The following is a 22,469-nucleotide window of genomic DNA, read 5'->3' as shown; positions in this document are numbered from 1 at the left end:
GATAAATGAAAATCAAACAGACAAATGATAACAAAACAAAAACAAATAATATAAAATAAATTATAATCATTACAGCATCTTGCTTAGGTGTTTATCTAAATGATTCTTAAAGCTTCAAACTGAACTACATTGCACTACCTGTGCAGGAAGTTTATTCCATTCATTAACTACACAGCTGGCAAAGTTGTTTCTACCTACTTCCAAATTGAATCTATTTCCGGACAGTTTGAGACCACTGCTTCTTGTCTGATTCTCATTCAATGTGAAAATTTTGTCACTTTTGATGTTGTCAATTTCCTTTAGAATCTTAAAGACCTGTATCAAGTCACCTCTGAGTCTACACTTTTTTAGGGAAAACAGATGCATATGTTTTAGTTGATTTTCGTATGATTTATTTTTTATATTTGGAATCAGTTTTGTGGCTCGCCATTGTACTTTTTCCAGTCTGTCAATGTCTTTAATGAGATTCGGTGACCATATGGAAACAGCATATTCCAAATGTGGACGAACTAACGATTTATATAGCTTCTTAATGAGTGATGGACTTTTGAAATCAAAAGATCGCGCAATCAGTCCTAGAATCTTATTTGCTTTCTCAGAGGCTGAAATACACTGCTTGGATGATTTGAGGTCGTTACTGATAATTATGCCGAGATCTTTTTCACTATCCACTTTTGTTAACGAATTTCCAAATAACTTTTAATCGTACTTACTGTTATTTTTACCTATGTGCATTACCTTGCATTTACTTGTGTTAAATTTCATTAGCCACTTTTCAGACCATTGCTGTAATTTATCTAAATCTTCTTGAATATCTAATTGGTTTAAGTGATCATTTGCCATTCCGCACAGTTTTGTATCATCAGCAAATTTGGAAACAGTAGATTTTAGTCCATGGTCTATATCATTTATATATACTATGAATAGAAGTGGCCCAAGAACGGAACCCTGAGGAACTCCACTTGTAACTTTCCTATAGCTTTCTCACATATCTGTCTTACCACAAAAATCTGATCTACACAACCTCTACCTGTCCTAAATCCACACTGTTCCTCACCAATTACTCCCTCTGTTCCTCTCCTAATCCTCTCATAAGCCTTCCCAACTACACTTAACAAGCTAATCCCTCTGAAACTACTACATTCACACTTGTCCCCTTTTCCCTTGTAAAGTGGAACTATACAGGCACTCCTCCAGTCCTCCGGCACTCTACCCTCTCTCCGGCAAACATTAAATAACCTCACCAACCAGTCCACCATCACTGTATCTCCTTTTTTTTAGACATTCTGCATGGCATCCATCCAGACCAGGTGCCTTGTTGCAAGACTCCCTCCTTGAACCATCCCCATTCCTCCTCCACACCTAGCTCCACTCTATCCTTCACTCCCTCCCACTCCTCCTTCAGCTTCTTCTTGTACTCCTTATCCTTTTCCTTTTCATTTAAAGAGTTCACTCAAAGCACCTCCCTATCTTTTGTCCCTTTCCTCTTCCTCCATCTATCCTCCACTCTCAACTTACCTTCCACCAAAAAATTATGTGATAGTCCCCCACCCTCTCCCCTTAGCACATGTACATCCTTAACTCTTCCTATCATAATCCTATTTACCACTACATAGTCCATTAACGCTCTATCTACCACCCTTCCCTCCACCACCCTCTCCCAAGTGTACTTATGCTTGACTTTCTTCCAAAACTCTGTATTTGCTATCATCAACTCTCTAGACACATTTCCACCATCAACTCTCCACTACGATTCTTTCCTGGAACTCCACATTTCCCAACCACTCCATCAATTGGATCATTTCCTACCCTAGCATTAAGGTCTCCCAGTACTATTACATTGATATTTCTCCCTAAATCCTCTATGCACTCATTTAAATCTATCCAAAAAGCCTCCCTTTTTTCTACGCTCTTCTCACTGCCAGGTCCATATGCACTTACAAAAACCCACATCTCCTTTCCCAGTTTCACCTTTATCCACATTATCCTTGAGGAAACCTCCTTCCACTCCACTACACGTTTACCTATCCCTTCACTTACTAGTATTGCCACCCCTTCCCTCCCTCGCCCTCTCTTCACTCCTGATAACCTCCCACTTACACTCCCAAACTTACACTCGCCCTTCCCTTTCAGCTTAGATTCACCCAAAGCCAACACATCCATCTTTCTTCTCACAAACATACTACCTATCTCTTCCCTTTTACTCTCATCTGTACCACATCCACGCACATTAAAAGACCCAAATCTTAGGGTGCTGGTCAGAAAACTCCCACACCCTCTTATGCCTTTGCTTTTTCTTTTAGGAATGTTCCCAGTGGGGCTACAAGGAGAAGGATGCCTAGTCCCAATCCCTGTCCCTTTCTTCTCGCCTCTTACGATCCAAGTGGAATTACTTGGTGGCAGTATTCATAGAGAAAAGAACAGACGGAAAAAAACGAGTTTTTTTTTGGAGAGTACTGGACCCGAGACTGAAAAAATGGTACATCAGGAAAATGGAAACTTAAACCAAAAAAAGAGAAGAAAATATGAAACTAAAAGTGGCGTACACAAATATCGATGGCATGATCTCTGGAATTAATTAACTAAATGAGTATCTGGAAATATAGGAACCTGACATTACGGGAATTGTGAAGACAAAACTGAAAGGCCCTCTATCAATAAGTATGGTGGGACAAGGTCTATACAACCACTGGGCGAAAAATAGAACAGACAAGCAGGGAGGTGTCATGATATTGACCAAAAAGGGTTTAAATGTGACAAAGAAAAATACATACATACATACACCAAGGCTTTTTCCCCCTTACAAGGGAGGTAGCCAAAAAGAAAAAGGCATAGAAACCATTCCCATCCATTCCATCCCTAAATACACCCCACTTCTCTCCACCCTTCCTCTTATCTTGGCACCTCCTGGATGACGGGTCATCCCTGCACCTTGTCCACTGCCCTGGGTCAGAGGCAGTGTTGCAAGACACAGCACATCCACAGCAAGGCCGCTTCATTAAGTCGGTGACCCCCCCTCTCCGTCCCCTCATGCAGAAAAGGTGAAGATGGAGAGAAATCCCTTCAGGCTGCATCAAATTTTGCTCACACATACTACCTTACCCCATCCCCCCACCCATTCCACCCCATGCATCACAACATTGTCCATATACAACCATTCTCCATTCACCCCTGTCTTCTGTCCTCTCCCGTCCTTCCTCAACAGACATTCCCCTCTTCCCCAAAGCCCCCTTCACCCCATCCATCCATCTCGTCCTAGGTCGCTCACTCATGTTCACTCCCTCCACATCTGCCTTCCATACCTCTTTTACTAGTCTTCCTTCATTCATTCATTCCGTGTGTCCAAACCATCCTAATACTCTTTCATCAACCCTATCTCCCAACTCCCTTACCACCCCTGTTCTCTTCCTCACCTCCTCATTTCTCACTCTATCCAGCCTAGTAACCCCCATCATACTTCTCAGACACCTCATCTCAAACACATTCAAACTCCTTCTCTCTTCCTCTCTTATGTTCCATGTTTCTGCCCCATACAGTGCTGTTGGCACAATCACTCCTTCATACAGTCTCCTCTTAGCCTCCATTCCCAAATGTCTATTCCTCATTACACTTTTTATTCCACCAAGGCATTTACTTGCTTCTCTCAATCTACATTCTACCTCCACCTCCACTCCACCTTTTCCTGCCACATTTGCACCAAAGTATCTAAAACTATCCACTTCCTCCAGTAGCTCTCCCTTAATGCTCACTTCCAGTCTGCTGCCACTTTCACCCCTTGTACATCTCATAACCTTACTTTTACCCACATTCATCTTCAATTTCTTTCTTTCACACACTCTACCAAACTCTGTCTCCAACTTCCTCAATCCCTCCTCTGATCCTGCTACAAGTGCAGTGTCGTCTGCAAACAACAGCTGGCTCACCTCCCACTTTTCTCCATTTTCTTTAACCATCTCCAATCCCTGACCCACCACCCTTGCGTTCACCTCTCGCACCACCCCATCCATGTACAAGTTGAACAGCCAGGGTGACATAACACATCCCTGATGAAGTCCCACCTTTACTTCAAACCACTCACTCTCTCCATTTCTAATCCTGACACATGCTCTACTACTCTCATAAAAACTCTTGACAGCTCCTAGAAGCTTTCCTCCTATCCCATATATCTGCAATACCTCCCACAGTGCCTTCCTGTCTACCCTGTCATATGCCTTTTCCAGATCCATAAAATCCCAAAAAACATCCTTACCTTTTCCTATAGCTTTCTCACATATCTGTCTTACCACAAAAATCTGATCTACACAACCTCTAACCGTCCTAAATCCACACTGTTCCTCGCCAATTATTCCCTCTGTTCCTCTCCTAATCCTCTCAATCAAGATCCTTCCATAAGCCTTCCCAACTACACTTAACAAGCTAATCCCTCTGAAACTACTGCACTCACACTTGTCCCCTTTTCCCTTGTAAAGTGGAACTTTACAGGCACTCCTCCGGTCCTCCGGCACTCTACCCTCTCTTAAACAAACATTAAATAACCTCACCAGCCACTCCACCATCACTGCACCTCCCTTTTTTTAGACATTCTGCATGGCATCCATCCAGACCAGGTGCCTTACCTGCTTTCATCATCTTAACCACTTCACTATGGGACTTAAATCTCGCAGGCAGCAGCCAATGCCAGCCATACGACGTGTTGTAATAATACTCACTTTATAAAATATAGTCACGGCTTATATCGATCGTTCTCTCTTTCACCCTTGAATTTTGAAAACCACAGAGAATGGGATTAAGAGCAGATTAGGGAGAATGTAAAAACACAGGGGCGACTACAATAAATATAATCAAGACGCCGATATGGCAGCGTCGCGAATCCACTTGCTCCTCATGACGCCTACGTGTGCGGCACCGTATGGAAGGGGTAAACAATTGCCTTCACTTCATCCTTCCTTATTTCTCCTCCATTTTCCTCACTCATCACGGTCATTTTCTTAGCATTTCCCATGCATCTATCTTTCCCTCACTATCCTCCTTCATATTTAGCAACTCCCTAAAATACTCTGCCCATCTTCCCCTTACTGCCTTCTCTTCCATTATCATCTCTCCATCTGCACCTTTTACCTTTTCTTCTCTACTTGATTCGCCTCCTCTTCCTCTCTTAATTTCTTTCCAGAACATCTTTTTATTACTTTCAAAATTCAAAATTTTCTGTCTTACTCTTACCCCATTTCACATCTGCTCTCCTCTTTGCCTCCTTTACCTTTTGCTTTACTTCTCTTTTCTTTTCTTTGTACCTCTCATATGACTCCCTTGTCCTATTTTCTAACCAATCTGTGAAAGCTCGCTTCTTCTCCTCTACAACCTTCTTTGTTTCCTCATCCCACCATTCACTACCCTTCCTTCTATTTCCTCCCATCCTTCATGTACATCCTTAACTCTTCCTATTATACTCCTATCTACCACAATATAGTCCATTAACGCTCTACCACCCTTCCATCCACCACCCTCTCCCATGTGTACTTATGCTTGACTTTCTTTCAAAACAGTGTATTTGCTATCATCAACTCTCTAGACACATCTCCACCATCAATTCTCCACTATGATTCTTTCCTGGAACTCCACATTTTCCAAACACTCCATCAATTGGTTCATTTCCTACCCTAGCATTAACCCCTTCACTCCGGGCCAAAATCTCGTGGGCAGCATTAGCTGCCAGATGTGCGATGTTGCATCATAATACTTGCATTATAAAAAATAAAGTAACCCCTGTATTGCTCGTTCTCTTTCACCCGTGAATTTTGATAACCATAGAAAATATGATGAAGCCAGTTTACAGAGTATGGGGGTCTTGCAGGTACAACTACAATAAATATAATCAAGAAGCCGATATGACAGCCTCGCATACCCACTTGCTCCTCATGATGCCTACATAGGCATTACCGTATGGAAGGGGTTAAGGTCTCTCAGTGCTACTACACTGATGTTCCTCCCAAATCCCTCTATGCACTCATTTAAATCTATCCAAGAAGCCTCCCTTTCTTCTACACTCTTCTCACTGCCAGGCCCATATGCACTTACAAATACCCACATCTCCTTTCCCACTTTCACCTTCATTCACATTATCCTTGAGGAAACCTCCTTCCACTCCACTACACGTTTACCTATCTCTTCATCTCATGAAATAGATATTATAAACAAATGTAAGGATCAACCTAAACTCTTTTATAGATATGTAAATGATAAATTAAAAGACAAACATGAAATTGTAAAACTGCATGAAGGAGATAAAGAATACATAGACAACACAGAAATGGCAAAAGTTTTGATCAGACATCTGAGGTCTGTTTTTACAAATGAGAGCTCACAAATTTGGGAAGATGGACAACGAGAAAGACCCTCTAAAATGAAAGAAATAAAGGTATATACCATACATATACCAAGGCTTTTTCCCCCTTCCAAGGGAGGTAGCCAAAAAGGGAAAGGCATAAAAACACTCCCACCCATTTCATCCCCAAATACACTCCACACCCCTCCCACCCTTCCTCTCATCTGAGCACCTCCTGGATGACGGGTCATCCCTGCACCCCGCCCACCGCCCTGGGTCAGAAGCAGTGTCGCAAGACACAGTACATCCACAGCAAGGCCGCTTCATTTAATCGGCGACCCCCCCTCTCCGTCCCCCTTTGCATATAAGGAGAGGACGGGGAGAAATCCCTTCGGGCTGCGTCAAAATTTACTCATGCAGTCATGCAGTCACATGGGGGGTAGCCAAAAAGAAAATGGCATAGAAACCACTCCCACCCATTCCATCCCCTACATATTCCACTCCCCTCCACCCTCCTCCCTCCCTCTCATATTGGCACCTCCTGGATGACAGGTCATCCCTGCATCCTGTCTACTCCCCTGGGTCAGAAGCAGTGTTGCAAGACACAGCACATCCACAGCAAGGCCACTTCATTAATTTGGCAACCCCCTCCCCGTCCCCTCATGCAGAAAAGGAGAAGACGGGGAGAAACCCCTTCGGGCTGCATCAAATTATTTCTCAAACATACTTCCTCACCCCCCATCCTCCACCCACTCCCCCTCATACATCACAGCATAATCCATACACAACCCTTCTCCATTCACCCCTATCTTCTGTCCTCTCCCATCCTTCCTCAACAAACATTCCTCTCTTTTGTAATGCCCCTTTTACCCCATCCATCCATCTCATCCTAGGACACCCCCTCATATTCAATCCCTCCATCTCTGCTTTCCACACCTATTTTACTAATCTTTCTTCACTCATTCTTTCCATATGTCCAAACCATCCTAATATTCTTTCATCAACCCTATCTCCCAGCTCCCTTTTCACCCCTGTTCTCCTCACCTCCTCATTTCTCACTCTACCCAGCCTAGTAACCCCTATCATACTTCTCAAACATTTCATCTCAAACACATTCAAACTCCTTCTCTCTTCCTCTATTATGTTCCATTTTCAGCCCCGTACAGTGCTGTCGGCACAATCACTCCTTCATATAACATCCTCTTAGCATCCATTCCCAGATGTCTATTTGTCATTACACTTTTTAATCCAAGGCATTTACTCACTTCTCTCAATCTACATTCTACCTCCACCCCTACTCCTCCCTTTCCTGCCACATTCGCACCTAATTATCTAAAACTATCCACTTCCTCCAGTCTCTCTCCCTTAATGCTCACTTCCAGCCTGCTGTCACTCTCTCCCTTTGTACATCTCATCACCTTACTTTTGCCCACATTTATCTTCAGCTTCCTTCTTTCACACACCTTAAACTCTGTCACTATCTTCCTCAATCCCTCCTCTGATCCTGCTACAAGTGCAGTGTTGTCAGCAAACAACAACTGGCTTATTTCCCACTTTTCTCCATTTTCTTTAACCATCTCCAACCCCTGACCCATACGAACAAAGATTGGAGAAATCACATCTATCAACACTGGAACAAAGAAGAGAAAGAGGTGATTTGTTGACCATTTACAGAATTATGAAAGGGATGGAAATTCTTGATAGAGACGACTTATTAAAATGGGACAGAAGAGAAATAAGAGGACATGAAAAGAAGCTAAAGAAGGACAGTTACAGAAGAGATTTGAAAAAGAATAGATTGGAACAAACTAAATGGAGAAACAGTGAGTGCCAAAACTATACGAGATTTTAAGAATAAACTGGATGCGAAGAGATATGAAAACAGGTTACTACTAGCATAGCTCTCATCCCGTAAAATACAACTAGGTAAAAAAGTTATTTCATTTGCAATGTGCTAGAGTTAGAGAAAAATATATATATATTGGTTTGATGGTTGGCAAGTTACCATATTTTCAGAGAATTTATAAGTTGATGTTTACTGAATAGATTTTAATATAATTTGAAAACCTTGTGTGTATACATTTTTTCTTTATATGCACTAGTTGTAAAATATATGCTTGCACACACATGCACACAGCTTAAAGGGACCGTTGGATGCGGCCCAAAGGAATTTCTCTTTGGCTTCTCTATTTTTGAACAAGAAATGTAGTATAATTGAATTTGGAAAAAGTAAAAACAGAATATCGAGAGATTATAGAATTGGTGAAGAAGAGGTAAAAAAAGTGAACTCAGAAAAAGACCTTGGAGTGATGATCAGGAAAGACATAACACCGGATAAGCATATTAATAAAGTCTGAGAAACCTATAATTTATTTAGGTCAATAAAAGTGGCATTTGCTTATTTGGATGAGGAAATGATAAAAAAAAATTAACTACACTAATAAGACCAAAACTCGAGTACGCAGCAACACTATGGACACCCAGTACCAAAAACAATACATTGGAACCCCCTCATTCGTCCACTTCTCTATTCGTACAACTCATTATTTGTCCAACTTGTTCAAGGTAAAATTCAACTCGTCATTCGTACTTGCCCTGCAATTCAGACAGTGTCACCTTGTTACTGGTCGCGCCATGCAATCGCTTCAGCTTAGTCTCGTGCTAGCTTCCATAAACTACGAGTCATCCACGCAAGCTTCATGAAACTTTGTGCTACTTTATTGCTATTTTTTGTGTTCTTTATTAAAAATAGTGCAGCCATGGGTCCAAAAAAGATTAGTGATTCAACCAAGCCTAAAATGAAAGCAGTGAGAACGACAGTTGAATTGAAAAAAGAACTCATTGTGAAGTTTGAAAGTGGAACTCGTATCTCTGACCTGGCAACTCAGTATGGCATGGCGAAATCACCCATATCGTCTATACTGAAAAATAAAGACATAATAAAAGAGGCTAATGTGGCAAAAGGAGTGACCATTCTTGCTGTGAACAGGTCACCTATAATTGAACAAGTGGAAAAACTTTTGTTAGTTGAATTAACGAAAAACAACTTGCTGGTGACAGCATTTCTGAAACAATAATTTGTGAAAAAGCAAAGCGGTTGCATGATGACGTTAAGCAAGACAGCTCTGGAACCAGTGCACAAAATGATGAATTTAAAGCAAGTAGGGGGTGGTTTGATCGATTTAAGAAACGAAGTGGCATTCACAGTGTTGTCAGGTGTGGGGAGGCTGCCAGTGCAAACAAAGATGCTGCTGAAAAGTTTGTTGGGGAATTTAAAAACTTTGTAGAGAGTGAGGGATTTACTCCTCACCAAGTTTTTAATTGTGATGAAACTGGCCTCTTCTGGAAGAAGATGCCTAAGAGGACCTACATCACAAAAGAGGAGAAATCATTGCCAGGACACAAGCCTATGAAAGACAGGTTTACACTCTTGTTGTGTGCTAATGCTAGTGGGGACCTCAAAATTAAACCTTTGCTTGTCTACCACTCAGAAAACCCAAGAGTGTTCAAGAAAAATGTTATAAAAAGTAAATTCAGTGTAATGTAACAAGGCAGTTCTTTACTTAGTGGATATATGAAGTGTTTGCCCCGAGTGTGAAAAAATATCTAGAGCAGAAAAATTGACCACTCAAGGCCCTTCTGGTAATGGACAATGCTCCTGCTCACCCTCCAGGCTTGGAGGAAGATCTGGTGGGTGAATACAGCTTCATCCAAGTGAGGTTTTTGCCCCCTAATACCACTCCTCTAATTCAGCCCATGGATCAGCAGGTCATTTCAAACTTCAAAAAGCTTTACACAAAAGCACTTTTTCAAAGATGCCCTGAAGTAACCTCTGAAACAGAACTAACCCTCAGGGACTTTTGGAAGAACCATTTCAATATCCTTCATTGTTTGAGGATAATAGACAAAGCCCGGGGGGAAGTTTCTTTCAGTACACTGAACTCTGCCTGGAAGAATCTGTGGTAAGACTGTGTGGCAGCCAGAGACTTTGAAGGCTTTCATATGGAGCCTGTAGTGGTGGATGATATTGTGTCCCTGGGGAAGTCCATGGGATTGGATGTAGACAGTGATGATGTGGAGTTGGTCGATGACCATAGAAATGAGCTGACAACTGAAGAACTCCAAGAACTGCACAGGGAGTAGGAAGAAGTGGTTGAAGAACTTTCTTCTTCAGAGGAGGAAAGTAGTAAGGGAAGCATTTCCATTGTAGAAACTAAAGAACTGTGTTATCACCAGGAGAAAACACAGAGAGTGGTGGAAAATGGCATCCTAACAATGCTGTGGTCAACAGGAGCATCAATTTGTTCAATAACAATGTTATTGACCATTTTAGAAAAATTCTGAGAAATTGTCAAAGGCAGACAACATTGGACAGGTTTTTAAAGAAATAATCCCAAGATTCTTTTAGTGCAAAAAGACAGAAAAAAGAAAGAACACCAGAAAGAGAGAAAACACCCGAAGGGATGCTACCTGATGTTTATATGGAAGGTGACTCCCCTTCCAAACAGTAACATCAACATCCCTCCTCCTCCTCTACACCTTCCACTTATGCCATCAGCTCACCTCAGTACAGGTAAAGTCCAGTTAGATTTTTTCTTATTTCATGTACTGTACAGTACTGTATATTTATTGTTTTTCATAGTTTTTATGTATTCTATGCTTAAAATATCATTACAATAAGCAATAATCTGTGGGTCTGGAATGGATTAATCCAATTTACATTATATCTAATGGAAAAAAATGATTCGCCATTTGTACAAATTGCCATTCGAACAGCCTCCTGGAACAGATTGTGTACGAATAGCGAGGTTCCACTGTATAAAGAAGTTAGAAAGAATACAAAGAGCAACAACAAAACTGCCACCAACTCTTTCCAAAATGACATATAAACAAAGACTGTCCAAATTAGAATTACCAACTCTGGAACAAAAAAGGGAAAGAGGAGACTTACTATCTATAGAATTATGAAGGGAGTGGAAATCTTAGATAAGAATGACTTATTGAAATGGGACAATGGAAAAACAAGAGGACACAAAAAGAAACTAAAAAAAAAAAAAGATAATTACAGAAGAGATCTGGAAGGGAAAAAAAAAAAAAAAAAAAAAAAAAAAAAAGCTTCCCACACAGTGATAGATACTTGGAACAAATTAGACAAAGAAACAGTGTGTACAAACACTATTCAAGAGTTTAAGAAAAAACTTGATGCTGAGAGATACAAAGACGGGTCACCACGAGCATAGCTCCCTTCCTGTATAATACAACTAGGTAATTATTTAAATCAAGCAGCTGGCCCTCTTGTGGAAATGCTGTGTCTTGCTGCATTTCTTCTGACTCAGGCAGTGGGCAGGGGAAAAGGATGACCCTTCATCTGCAAAGAGCTTAGATGAAAGGGAAATGGATGATGGATGGGAGTGGGATGGGTGCATGCCTTGGCAAGCTATCTCCTTTAGATGGAGGAGGAGGCCTATTGGTATATATATATATATAGTTAGATGGCTAACCTATTCTGTCTTGATATTGTTCTAAAGTTGGTTAGTGGCTTGAATGCAATTATACTAGTGTCATGGGAGGAATTTCTCTGTAAGACTAATGTCTGAGGGAGTTTGGAGCATTGAGTTTGAGGGTCAGTCTTAGAGTGTGCTTGTGTGTTTTGTGATGAGTGTGCATTTTTTTTTGTATGCATGTCTTGTATGGTGCAAGTGGTAGGTTGTTGATGCCAGTGTCTGAGCTTGTGTTTTGTAATATGATGGATGGATCTGTGTGCCTACCATTTTCATGGTAGGATTTTGCCTTCTGTAGGCATGTGTTCTATTGGAGTGTATCCTGTTATTATTTTTAATGTTTTGTTTTTATGTAATCTGAAGAGTGTCTGTTTCCTTAATTGTTAGGAACCATGATGGGGAGGCATATATAAATGTAGTTCTTATGAACAACTGTGATTAGAGTCTTATTATGTTAATTTTCTTACTGATTTTTACTGTTAGGTCCTAGATGTGTAGGCTGAAGGTCATGTGAGTATCAAATCTGAGGCCCAGGATTTTGGGGCTTTTGTCCAATTTTAGACTTCCTCTATCACAGACAAAATGATGTGTGACTCTGGTCTGTAGGGGCACCCCATATAGACTCTAAAGTATCAACTGCATGCTACTTTGCCACAATAACATGCAGCCAATACCCCAGACTGCAAATGAATTTTGACAATGTATAAGGGTTTGGTTTTGGAAGACAAAAGGATAGAAGAAGTAGAGTTTCAGATATGTAGGTATAACAGTAACAGATATTATTTTAGCCTTATACCAACATTAAAGAAGAAAAGTATATCAAGAAATACAAAATTAGGAATCTACATTTCAATTCATCCATGAGGTGTCAAGATGAGAGGGAGGGAGGAGGGTGGAGGGGAGTGGAATATATAGGAGGTGGAATGGGTGGGAGTGGTTTCTGTGCCTTTTTCTTTTTGGCTACCCCCCGTGTAGGGGGAAAAAGCCTTTGGTATATGTATGTATGTACATACATTTCAATTCTACAACCTATAGTTTTATATACCATTGAGACATGGAACTTAACAAAAGAAATGGAACAAAGACTACTGGTTTTTGAGAATATAACATTGAGACAAATTACTGGACCAGTTTTGGGTGAAAATGAGAATAGGTGAAGATGGCACAATGATGAGCTGAGAAAAATAACTAAGCAAGAGCAAATAATGTTCTAAATAGAACAAAGTTGAGATGGGCTGGGTATGTGGTGCTTATGGAAAACCATAGAATTCCAAAATGAGTTACGATGGGTAGAATGCCTTGAAGAAGACCAAGAGGTAGACCTCAAATAAGATGGATGGACGGTCTGGATGTGGAGTTGGACAAATTTAAAGAAGAATAGAGAAAACAACCTGGATGGAAGCAGCACAGGACCGAAAGACATAGAGAGGACTACTGTTGGTGGATCAGAATCTACTAGAGGTTCAAGATCCAATGGAGTAAGAGAGTAAGCATGTAATTCCTGACAAATAATTTCCTATTTCTACATAGTTGGTGTAATCTAAAGTGTGTTGGTCTTGCATTGCTAAGTTATGTATTCAAATCCTGCACTTCTTTCTGATTCCCAGCAGTGACAGTTACCTGTCCCAATAGTCTAAGTGCATATGGCAAGGGTGATGGCTTCAGCCACATCTAAATATCTTGTGTAGGCTCCTCACCTTCACAGTACCTTCACCACTTCTTTCTACTCTTTATGCTGTTCCTCTCTTTTCTGTTTTTGGATGGATATGCTGTGAGGCACTGGAGGAATAGGTTGTTGGACTGGGCCCAAGATCATGACAATGTAATCTATAAGTCACACTGATGTATTGTTGTCAGCTTACATGATGCTGCTGGGTTCCTTAAAAGGGGGACACTAAAAGTACAAGCTGGATTAAGAAAGCATTAGTATAAACATATGGGTAATCATGAAATGTTTTCTTGAAACTTTTATACCTTATGGTTCCTTGGAAGAGCACTGGGTCTTGTGGAATTACTGAAATAGCTGAACGAAGTGTATGAAGCCCCACTTGGCTTATGTCTATACCATCAATGATGATGCTACCAGAATCCAGTTCAGCCATTCGTAATAGAGTAGACATTAAAGATGATTTACCTGAAAATAAAAATTATATTCAAGACATTAGACCTATGAAGCTAATATGTATCTTTATAACTTTTAAGCAATATGAATATTTAGTTATGCAATGGATGAGAAGTACAGGAGTTCATTTGAATTAAAACTATTTGGAAGGAAAACTTCTTAAGAAGTTTTTGTTTTGATTTCCTTAATATTCAACACCTGAGAAAGTATTGGTACTCAGTGTAAAACATTAACACATGAAATTATTTTTTACCTTATACTGCATAAGTGACGTCCAATTTACCTTCTTTTCAAAATTGTATAAGAACTTGTATGAATGAGCCAATTATGTTCATTATCTATCAAGGACCTATTAATATATTTGTTATTTTTTGAAGAATATCTCACCTGCTCCTGTTCTTCCAATAATGCCAACTTTTTCCCCAGCTCTGATTTCTGCATTGATTCCATGGAGAACAAGAGGAAGGTCTTCCCGATACCGCATTTTTACCTCCTTCATACTGATGGCCCCACCACAAGGCCATGGACTTGGGAGCTCAAGGGCTGGATTTTCTCTTGGAGCTTCACTTGGTAGACCCTGATGATCAATATTTCCCATATTTAAAGAAGTTCTACCCATACACAGGTAAAAAGTACAGTATACCCATTCCTAATATATATATATATATATATATATATATATATATATATATATATATATATATATATATATATATATATATATATATATATATACAGTACACTCATATGTTAATACAGTATATAAGTCTCTGGTGAGAAATGTAGTAACACATTTGTAAATCACAACTAACACCACAGTCAGATGAAAGAAAGAGTTGAGTAAGCAAAACTATATATTTCAATTGCTTACTGCAATCTTCTTCAGTAGGTATTACTAAAGAGGATTGCAGTTAGCAATTGAAATATATAGTTTCACTTACTCAACTTTCTTTCATCCGACTGTGGTATTAGTTGTGATATATAAGTGTATATATATATATATATATATATATATATATATATATATATATATATATATATATATATATATATATATACTGTATATATATATATATATATATATATATATATATATATATATATATATATATATATATATATATATATATATATATACATTTATACAGTTCAATTTCTAAAAGGTCCTCACTTGTAGAACAAACCATTCATTACTTACATAAGCATACTCAATGATTCTTTCTGCAGATGTAATGCGTGATGAAAATTCTGATTTCATTCTCATCAAAAATGGAACATATCCACAAATCTGGTGGACAAGATTTTAGCATATAATCAAAGTTAAAAGAATATAATTTTTTCTAAGTTAGCTATTTGTAATTCCAAATATTTTGTTAATTTCTATCACCAGCCAAATATGTTCATGCTAGAAAACATATATATTCAAGTACACTTACACCGTTGATAGTTGACAAAGCTAAGCCAGCTGCAGCCGTTGAAACAACGCCTTTTGTATAAACACTTATAATTGCCATAGCAACTGTGACTATAATTGTCATCAGATCCATACGGAATGTGAACCAACGGTTGGAGAGACGGAAGACAAGTAGGGCTGCTGAATGGCGGTCCACATTAGCATAAAATCTGAATGAAGAAATTGATCAATCCTTTATTTTGGTAACCTTCCTTATAATGGGGGTAGAAGCCTAATGGCTACAGGAAGTAGTTAGCCAAGGCCTGAGTCCACCCCAACCTAACCCACTCCCATCCATCGCCCATTTGTTTCCTTTCAATCTTAGCTCAATATGAATGAATATATTGAATGGTATATTGAACAAGCATTTTAAATCAGTATTTACAAGGGAGAACATACATCCTGAAGAGATCGAATGGAAAGAGAAAGTCCCCCCTATGAAAGAAATAGAAGTAACAAAGAATGAAATAATGAAACACTTGAGTAATCTTGATGTCAGAAAATCGCATGGACCAGATGAAATAGCAAACTGGATTTTGAAAGAATGCAGGAATGAACTGGCAGACAAAATACATAGCATAATAAACAGTTCCTTGAAAGAAGGAAAAGTTCCAGAAGATTGGAAAAAAGCAAATATAGTACCTATATATAAAGGGGGAAATAAAGAAGACCCTACCAACTATAGACCAGTCTCTCTAACAAGTACAATAGCAAAAATTTGTGAAAGAATTGTCAAAAGTAGATGGGTAAAATATTTAGAAAAAAAAAAAAAAAACAGCGTGCTAAATCCAAGGCAATTTGGATTCAGACAAGGATGATCATGCATCACCAATTTAATGTTTCTATTCAAGACTAACAGATATAATACAAGAAAGAGATGGATGGGCTGATTGTGCATTTCTAGACCTAAAAAAAGCTTTTGACAAAGTACCACATAAGAAGATGCTTAAGAAATTAGAAACTGAAGGAGGAATACAGGGCAAACTGCTTAAATGGATGGAAGACTTTTTGCAAGAAAGAAAAATGAGAGTAGTGATAAGAGACAAACACTCAAATTGGGATGAAGTAATAAGTGGTGTTCCACAAGGAACAGTTCTGGCCCCAATAATGTTTGCTATATATATTAATGATATGGACGAAGAAATTGAAAGTTATATGAGCTTCTTTGCAGATGATGCAAAACTATTAAAAAAAAGTGAACACGGAAGAAGATTGTGAATCACTACAGAGTGATCTAAATAAAGTCTGGGAATGGAGTAGGAAGTGGGAGATGGAGTTCAATACTAAAAAGTGTAGTATAATGGAATTTGGAAAAAGCAAAAACAGAATAACAGGATCATATAAATTGGGAGCAGAAAGTATAAAAAAAGTAGAAAATGAGAAGGACCTGGGAGTCATTGTTATGAATATGTCACCTGAGAAACAAATAAATAAGATTTTTGGTGAAACTTATACAGACGCTCCTCAACTTACGTTTTAGTTACATTCCGAACGGCCGAACATAAGTTGTTACTGTACCATACACCTGTAAATTCTATTACCGTATCTTATAAAATACCCCTAAATCATTAATTATACACATAACATTGTAAAATGATAACATTAATTTCAAATAAATTAAATTCAAGCAACATAAATTGAGATGGTGGAGGAGGAGGGAGAGGAGGATGAGGAGGATGAGGCAAGGCACGTTCAGTCTGTCATTTGTGCCATGTAAACAATGTACGCAGCATCATGCGTAAGTATCGTTTGAACTATGGAGAGCGCGCTAAACTAAAAAATTCACTCAAAAAAAAAATTTTTTTTTTACAGTCAGTTCAAACATAAAATTGAAAAAACGTAAAACGAATGAACGTAAGTAGAGGAGCATCTGTAATTTAATAAGAACAATCAAAGTGGCATTTACATACCTGGAGGAAGAAATGGTGAAGAAAATACTAATCACCCTGATAAGACCAAGATTGGAATATGCAGAAACGATGTGGTCACCAAGTACAAAAAAATGTATAAAAAAACTTGAAAGAATACAAAGAGCAATTACAAAATTGGCACCAACACTCTCAAAACTATCATATGAAGAGAGACTAGCAAAACTTGAGCTACAGACACTAGAGCAAAGAAGAGAGAGAGGAGATTTGATAGCTATTTACAGAATCATGAAAGGCATAGAAATTATTGATAGAGAGAGGATATAATAAAATGGGATGATAGAAATACAAGAGGACATGGAAAGAAAATCAAGAAAGACAGCTATAGAAGAGATATGAAAAATAACAGCTTTCCTCACAGAGTAATAGACAGTTGGAACAAGTTAGATGAGAAAGTAGTGTGTGCAAATACAATACATGAATTTAAAAATAGTTTAGATAAAATGAGATATGAAGACGGAACACCACGAGCATAGCTCCCCTTCCCGTAAAATACAACTAGGTAAATACACACTCTCTTAGATAAGAATGATTTATTAAAATGGGACAATGGAAAAACAAGAGAACATGAAAAGAAACTAAAAAAAAGATAATTACAGAGAGATACAAAGATGGGTCACCATGAGCATAGCTCCCTTCCTGTATAATTCATCTTGGTAATTACACAACAGTCGAAACTAGATTTAATATATACAACAGAACCTGAAATTGTGGATAAAATCCAATACAAGGCACCAATTGGAAAGAGTGACCATATACTCATTGAGACTGAACTAAAGGAAGAAATATACATGGAGAGAAATGAAAAGCATAGGAAAGGAAGATTGATGTACAACAAAATGGACTTTGCAAAACTAAAGAAATACTTCCAGAATACAAACTGGGAAAAATTGTACATGGAAGAGACAAAAGTGGAAGAGAATCGGGATATCTTGATGGGTAATTACAATGAAGGGATGAATAGGCACGTACCAAAACAGAAGCTAGAGAGAGTGTACATTAAATGCTAGTTCAACAAAAGATGCAGTGAGGCAAAAGATAGAAGGGACAGAGCTTGGAAAATATGGAGAGGAAAAAAGGAACCATGAAAAGGATATTACAGATAAATGCAAAGAGGAACCCAAGCTATTCTATCGATACATGAATGGTAAACTCAAAAACAAACAGGAAATGGTGAAACTACACCAAGGGAATATAGAATACATAGAAGAATTAGAAATAGCTAAAGTCATGAATAATCACTTCAAATTTGTCTTCACTAGAGAGAAAGCACAATATTGGGATGAAGGAAATGAAAGGCAATCTCCCCCCATGAGCGAGATAACAATAACACAAAAAGAAATAATGGAACATCTATCAAACCTTGACGTCAGGAAATCACATGGCCCGGATGGAATTGCAAATTGGATTCTAAAAGAATGCAAAGAAGAATTAACGGACAAAATACATAACATAATAAGTTGCTCACTTAAAGAAGGAAAAATACCAAAAGACTGGAAAAATACTAACATTGTACCAATATATAAAGGAGGAAACAAGGAGGAACCAACTAACTACAGGCCAGTCTCACTAACAAGCACTATAATAATAAACCCAAGAAATTTGGGTTCAGACAAGGAAAATACTAGTCACTTTGATAAGACCAAGATTCTCTGCAATGACGACGTGGTCACCAAGTACAAAAATTGTATAACAAAACTTGAAAGAATACAAAGAGCAATTACGAAATTGGCACCAACACTCTCAGAACTATCATATGAAGAGAGACTAGCAAAACTTGAGCTACAGACAGAGCAAAGAAGAGAGAGAGGAGACTTGATAACTATTTATAGAATCATGAAAGGCAGAGAAACTATTGAAAGAGAGGATCTAATAGAATGGGATATTAGAGATACAAGAGGACATGGAAAGAAAATCAAGAAAGACAGTTATCAAGAGACCTGAAAAAGAAGAGCTTTTCCCATAGGGTAATAGATGTTTGGAACAAGTTAGATGAAAATGTAGTGTGTGCAAAAACAATACATGAATTTAAAAACAGTCTAGATAAAACGAGATATGAAAACGGGACACCACGAGCATAGCTCCCCTTCCTGTAAAATACAACTAGGTAAATACACTGACTAATTGATACATGGAACAAATTGAAAGAGGAAACGATGAGTGCTAAAACTATACATGATTTTAAGAAAGGACTGGATGTGGAAAGATACAACTGCGGGTCACTCGGGTCACTATGAGCATAGCTCTCCTCCCACAAAATACAACTAGGTAAATACACAAACTGTGAAAAAGATATGATAGATAAATACAAAGACCAACCTAAACCATTTTACAGATATGTAAATGATAGACTAAAAGACAAACATGAAATAGTGAAACTGTGCAAAGGAAATAAAGAATACATAGATGATGAAGAAATGCCTGAAGTTATGATCAGGCATTTTAGGTCTGTATTTACAATTGAAAGCTGACAAATTTGGGAGGAAATACAGTGAGGAAGATCCCCCGTAATGAAATAAATAATGGTAACACAGAAAGAAATAAGGGACCAAATAAAAAAAATCTTGACATCAGAAAGTCACATGGGCCAGACGAAATTGCAAATTGGATATTGAAAGAGTGTATAGATGAACTAATGGACAAAATACACAAGATAATTGACTTCTCACTCAAAGAAGGAAAAGTACCACAAGATTGGAAAAATGCAAATATTGTACCATTATACAAAGAAGACAAAGAAAATCGAACAAACTACAGACTGGTATCACTTAAAAGCACAGTCACAAAAATATGCAAAAAACTTAATATGTTTTTACTCAAGATTAATAAAAATAATACAAGAGATGGATGGGCAGATTGTGCTTTCTTGAACTTACAAAAGGCTTTTGACAAAGTACCACACAAAAAGCTACTGAGAAAAATTGAAATATTAGATGGAATACAAGGAAAGTTATTGGAATGGATGAAAGATTTCTTGAAAGGGAGAAAAATGAGGGTGGTACTCAGAGACAAGAACTCAAATTGGGAAGAAATGATAAGTGGAGTCCCACAAGGCTCTGTACTGGCTCCAATAATGTTTGCCATTAATATAAATGACATGGATGAAGGTGTGGAATGTTATATGAACTTCTTTGCAGATGATGCAAAACTACTAAAGAGAATAAGTACAGAGGAAGACTTCAACTCACTTCAAGAAGACCTGGACAAAGTCTGGAAATGGAGTCAGAAGTGTGAAGTGAACTTCAACATTAAGAAATGTATAATGGAATTTGGAAAAGCAAAAACAGAATATCGGGTCAATATAAAATTGGTACAAAGGAAGTTAAAAAAGTCAACTCAGAAAGGGACCTAGGAGTAACAATCTCTAATGATATGACACCAGACAAAAATGTCAACAAATAAGTTGGAGAAACTTTTAACTTATTAAGATCAATGAAAGTAGCCTTTGACTGCATGGCTGAAGAAATGGTAAAGAAAATATTAGTTACACTGATAAGACCAAAACTGGAATATGCTGTGACACTATGGACACCTAGTTCTAAATAAAAAAAAAAAAAAAAAAAAAAAATAGAAAGAATTCAAAGAGCCACGACATAGATGGCACCAACACTCTAATTTGTCATACGAACAAAGATTGGATAAACTAAATCTACCAACCCTAGAACAAAGAAGAGAAAGAGGTGATTTGCTAACCATCTACAGAATTATGAAAGGGATGGAAATTCTTGATAGCGACAACTTACTAAAGTGCGACAGAAGAAAAACAGGACACAAGAAGGAACTTAACCCATTAAACTCCGATGACGTCAGTCCTTGCTTCGTGCGAGGACTGACGTCATATTTTTCTGGTGTTTGATAAAACATTTTGGTGTTTTATGATTTTTTGTTTTATTTGACCAAATGACAAGAATCTTGTCATCGGAGTTTAATGGGTTAAGAAGGACAGTTCAGAAGAGATCTGAAAAAGAATAGCTTCCCACACAGAGTGATAGATATCTGGAACAAACTAAATGAGGAAACAATGAGTGCTAAAACTATACAAGAATTTAAGAACAAACTGGATGCGGAGAGGTACAAAAGCGGGTCACTACAAGCATAGCTCTCTTTGCATAAAATACAATTAGATAAATACAACTAGGTAAATACACACACATACAAGGAATACAAGGAAAGTTACTGGAATGGATGAAAGATTTCTTGAACAGGAGAAAAATGAGGGTGGTACTCAGAGACAAGAACTCAAATTGGAAAGATATGATAAGTGGAGTCCCAGAAGGCTCTGTATTGGGTCTGATAATATTTGCCGTATATATAAACGACATAGATGAAGGTGTGGAATGTTATATGAACTTCTTTGCAGATGATGCAAAACTACTAAAGAAAGTAAGTAGGGGAAGATTGTAAATCACTACACCTATATCTGATATTCTCTTTTACCCATTGAGTCATTGTCTATTCAATGCTCATGTCCAGTAGTATATTTCCCCAAAGGTCCTCTTCTCTTTTCTTTGTACCTCTCATATGATTCCCTCATCCTATTTTGTAACCACTCTGTGAAAGCTCACTTCTTCTCTTCTACAACCTTCTTTACTTCCTCATCCCACCACTCACTACCATTCATTCTATTTCCTCCCATCCTCCTTGTTTCACACACCATTTTTGCACACCTTTGGGCTGCATAAATTTATTTCTCATACATACTCCCCACCCCCATCACCAATCCACTCCCCTTCATGCATCAATGATTTATTCATACACAACCATTCTCCATTCACCCCTATCTTCTGTCCTCTCCCATCCTTACTCAATAGATATTTCCCTCTTTCCCAATGCCCCTTTTACCACATCCATCCATCTCATCCTAGGTCGCCCCTCATGTTCACTCCTTCCACCTCTGCCTTCCACACCTCTTTAACTAGTCTTTCTTCACTCATTCTTTCCATGTGTCCAAACCATCCCAATACTCTTTCATCCACCCTATCTCCCAAACTCCCCTCCAACCCTATTCTCCTCCTCACCTCCTCATTTCTCACTCTATCTAGCCTAGTAACCCCTATCATACTTCTCAGGCACCTCATCTCAAACATATTCAAACTCCTCTCTTCATCTTTTAAATTCCATGTTTCTGCCCTGTACAGTGCTG

General features: G+C 38.3%; 1 protein-coding gene across 3 annotated transcripts in view; it reads right to left on the bottom strand.

The window, feature by feature from the left end:
- Positions 1–22,469, bottom strand: part of LOC143022695 (ATP-binding cassette sub-family C member 5-like) — a 285,549-nt gene that overhangs the window by 18,135 nt on the left and 244,945 nt on the right. For all 3 annotated transcript variants that reach the window (XM_076181025.1, XM_076181024.1, XM_076181026.1), the window contains 4 exons: positions 15,382–15,568; positions 15,144–15,233; positions 14,333–14,522; positions 13,798–13,957 (listed from right to left, as the gene is read on the bottom strand). In XM_076181025.1, coding sequence (XP_076037140.1) covers positions 13,798–13,957; positions 14,333–14,522; positions 15,144–15,233; positions 15,382–15,568 — 627 coding nt within the window. The remainder of the gene's footprint in view (positions 1–13,797; positions 13,958–14,332; positions 14,523–15,143; positions 15,234–15,381; positions 15,569–22,469) is intronic.

The sequence above is a fragment of the Oratosquilla oratoria genome, unplaced genomic scaffold, assembly GCF_046742065.1.
Source record: "Oratosquilla oratoria isolate Oo_2021 unplaced genomic scaffold, ASM4674206v1 SCAFFOLD141, whole genome shotgun sequence".
NCBI classification, from domain to species: Eukaryota; Metazoa; Arthropoda; class Malacostraca; order Stomatopoda; family Squillidae; genus Oratosquilla; species Oratosquilla oratoria.
Note: the sequence above shows the minus strand (reverse complement) of the source record. Positions and strands in the feature narration are given on the sequence as shown.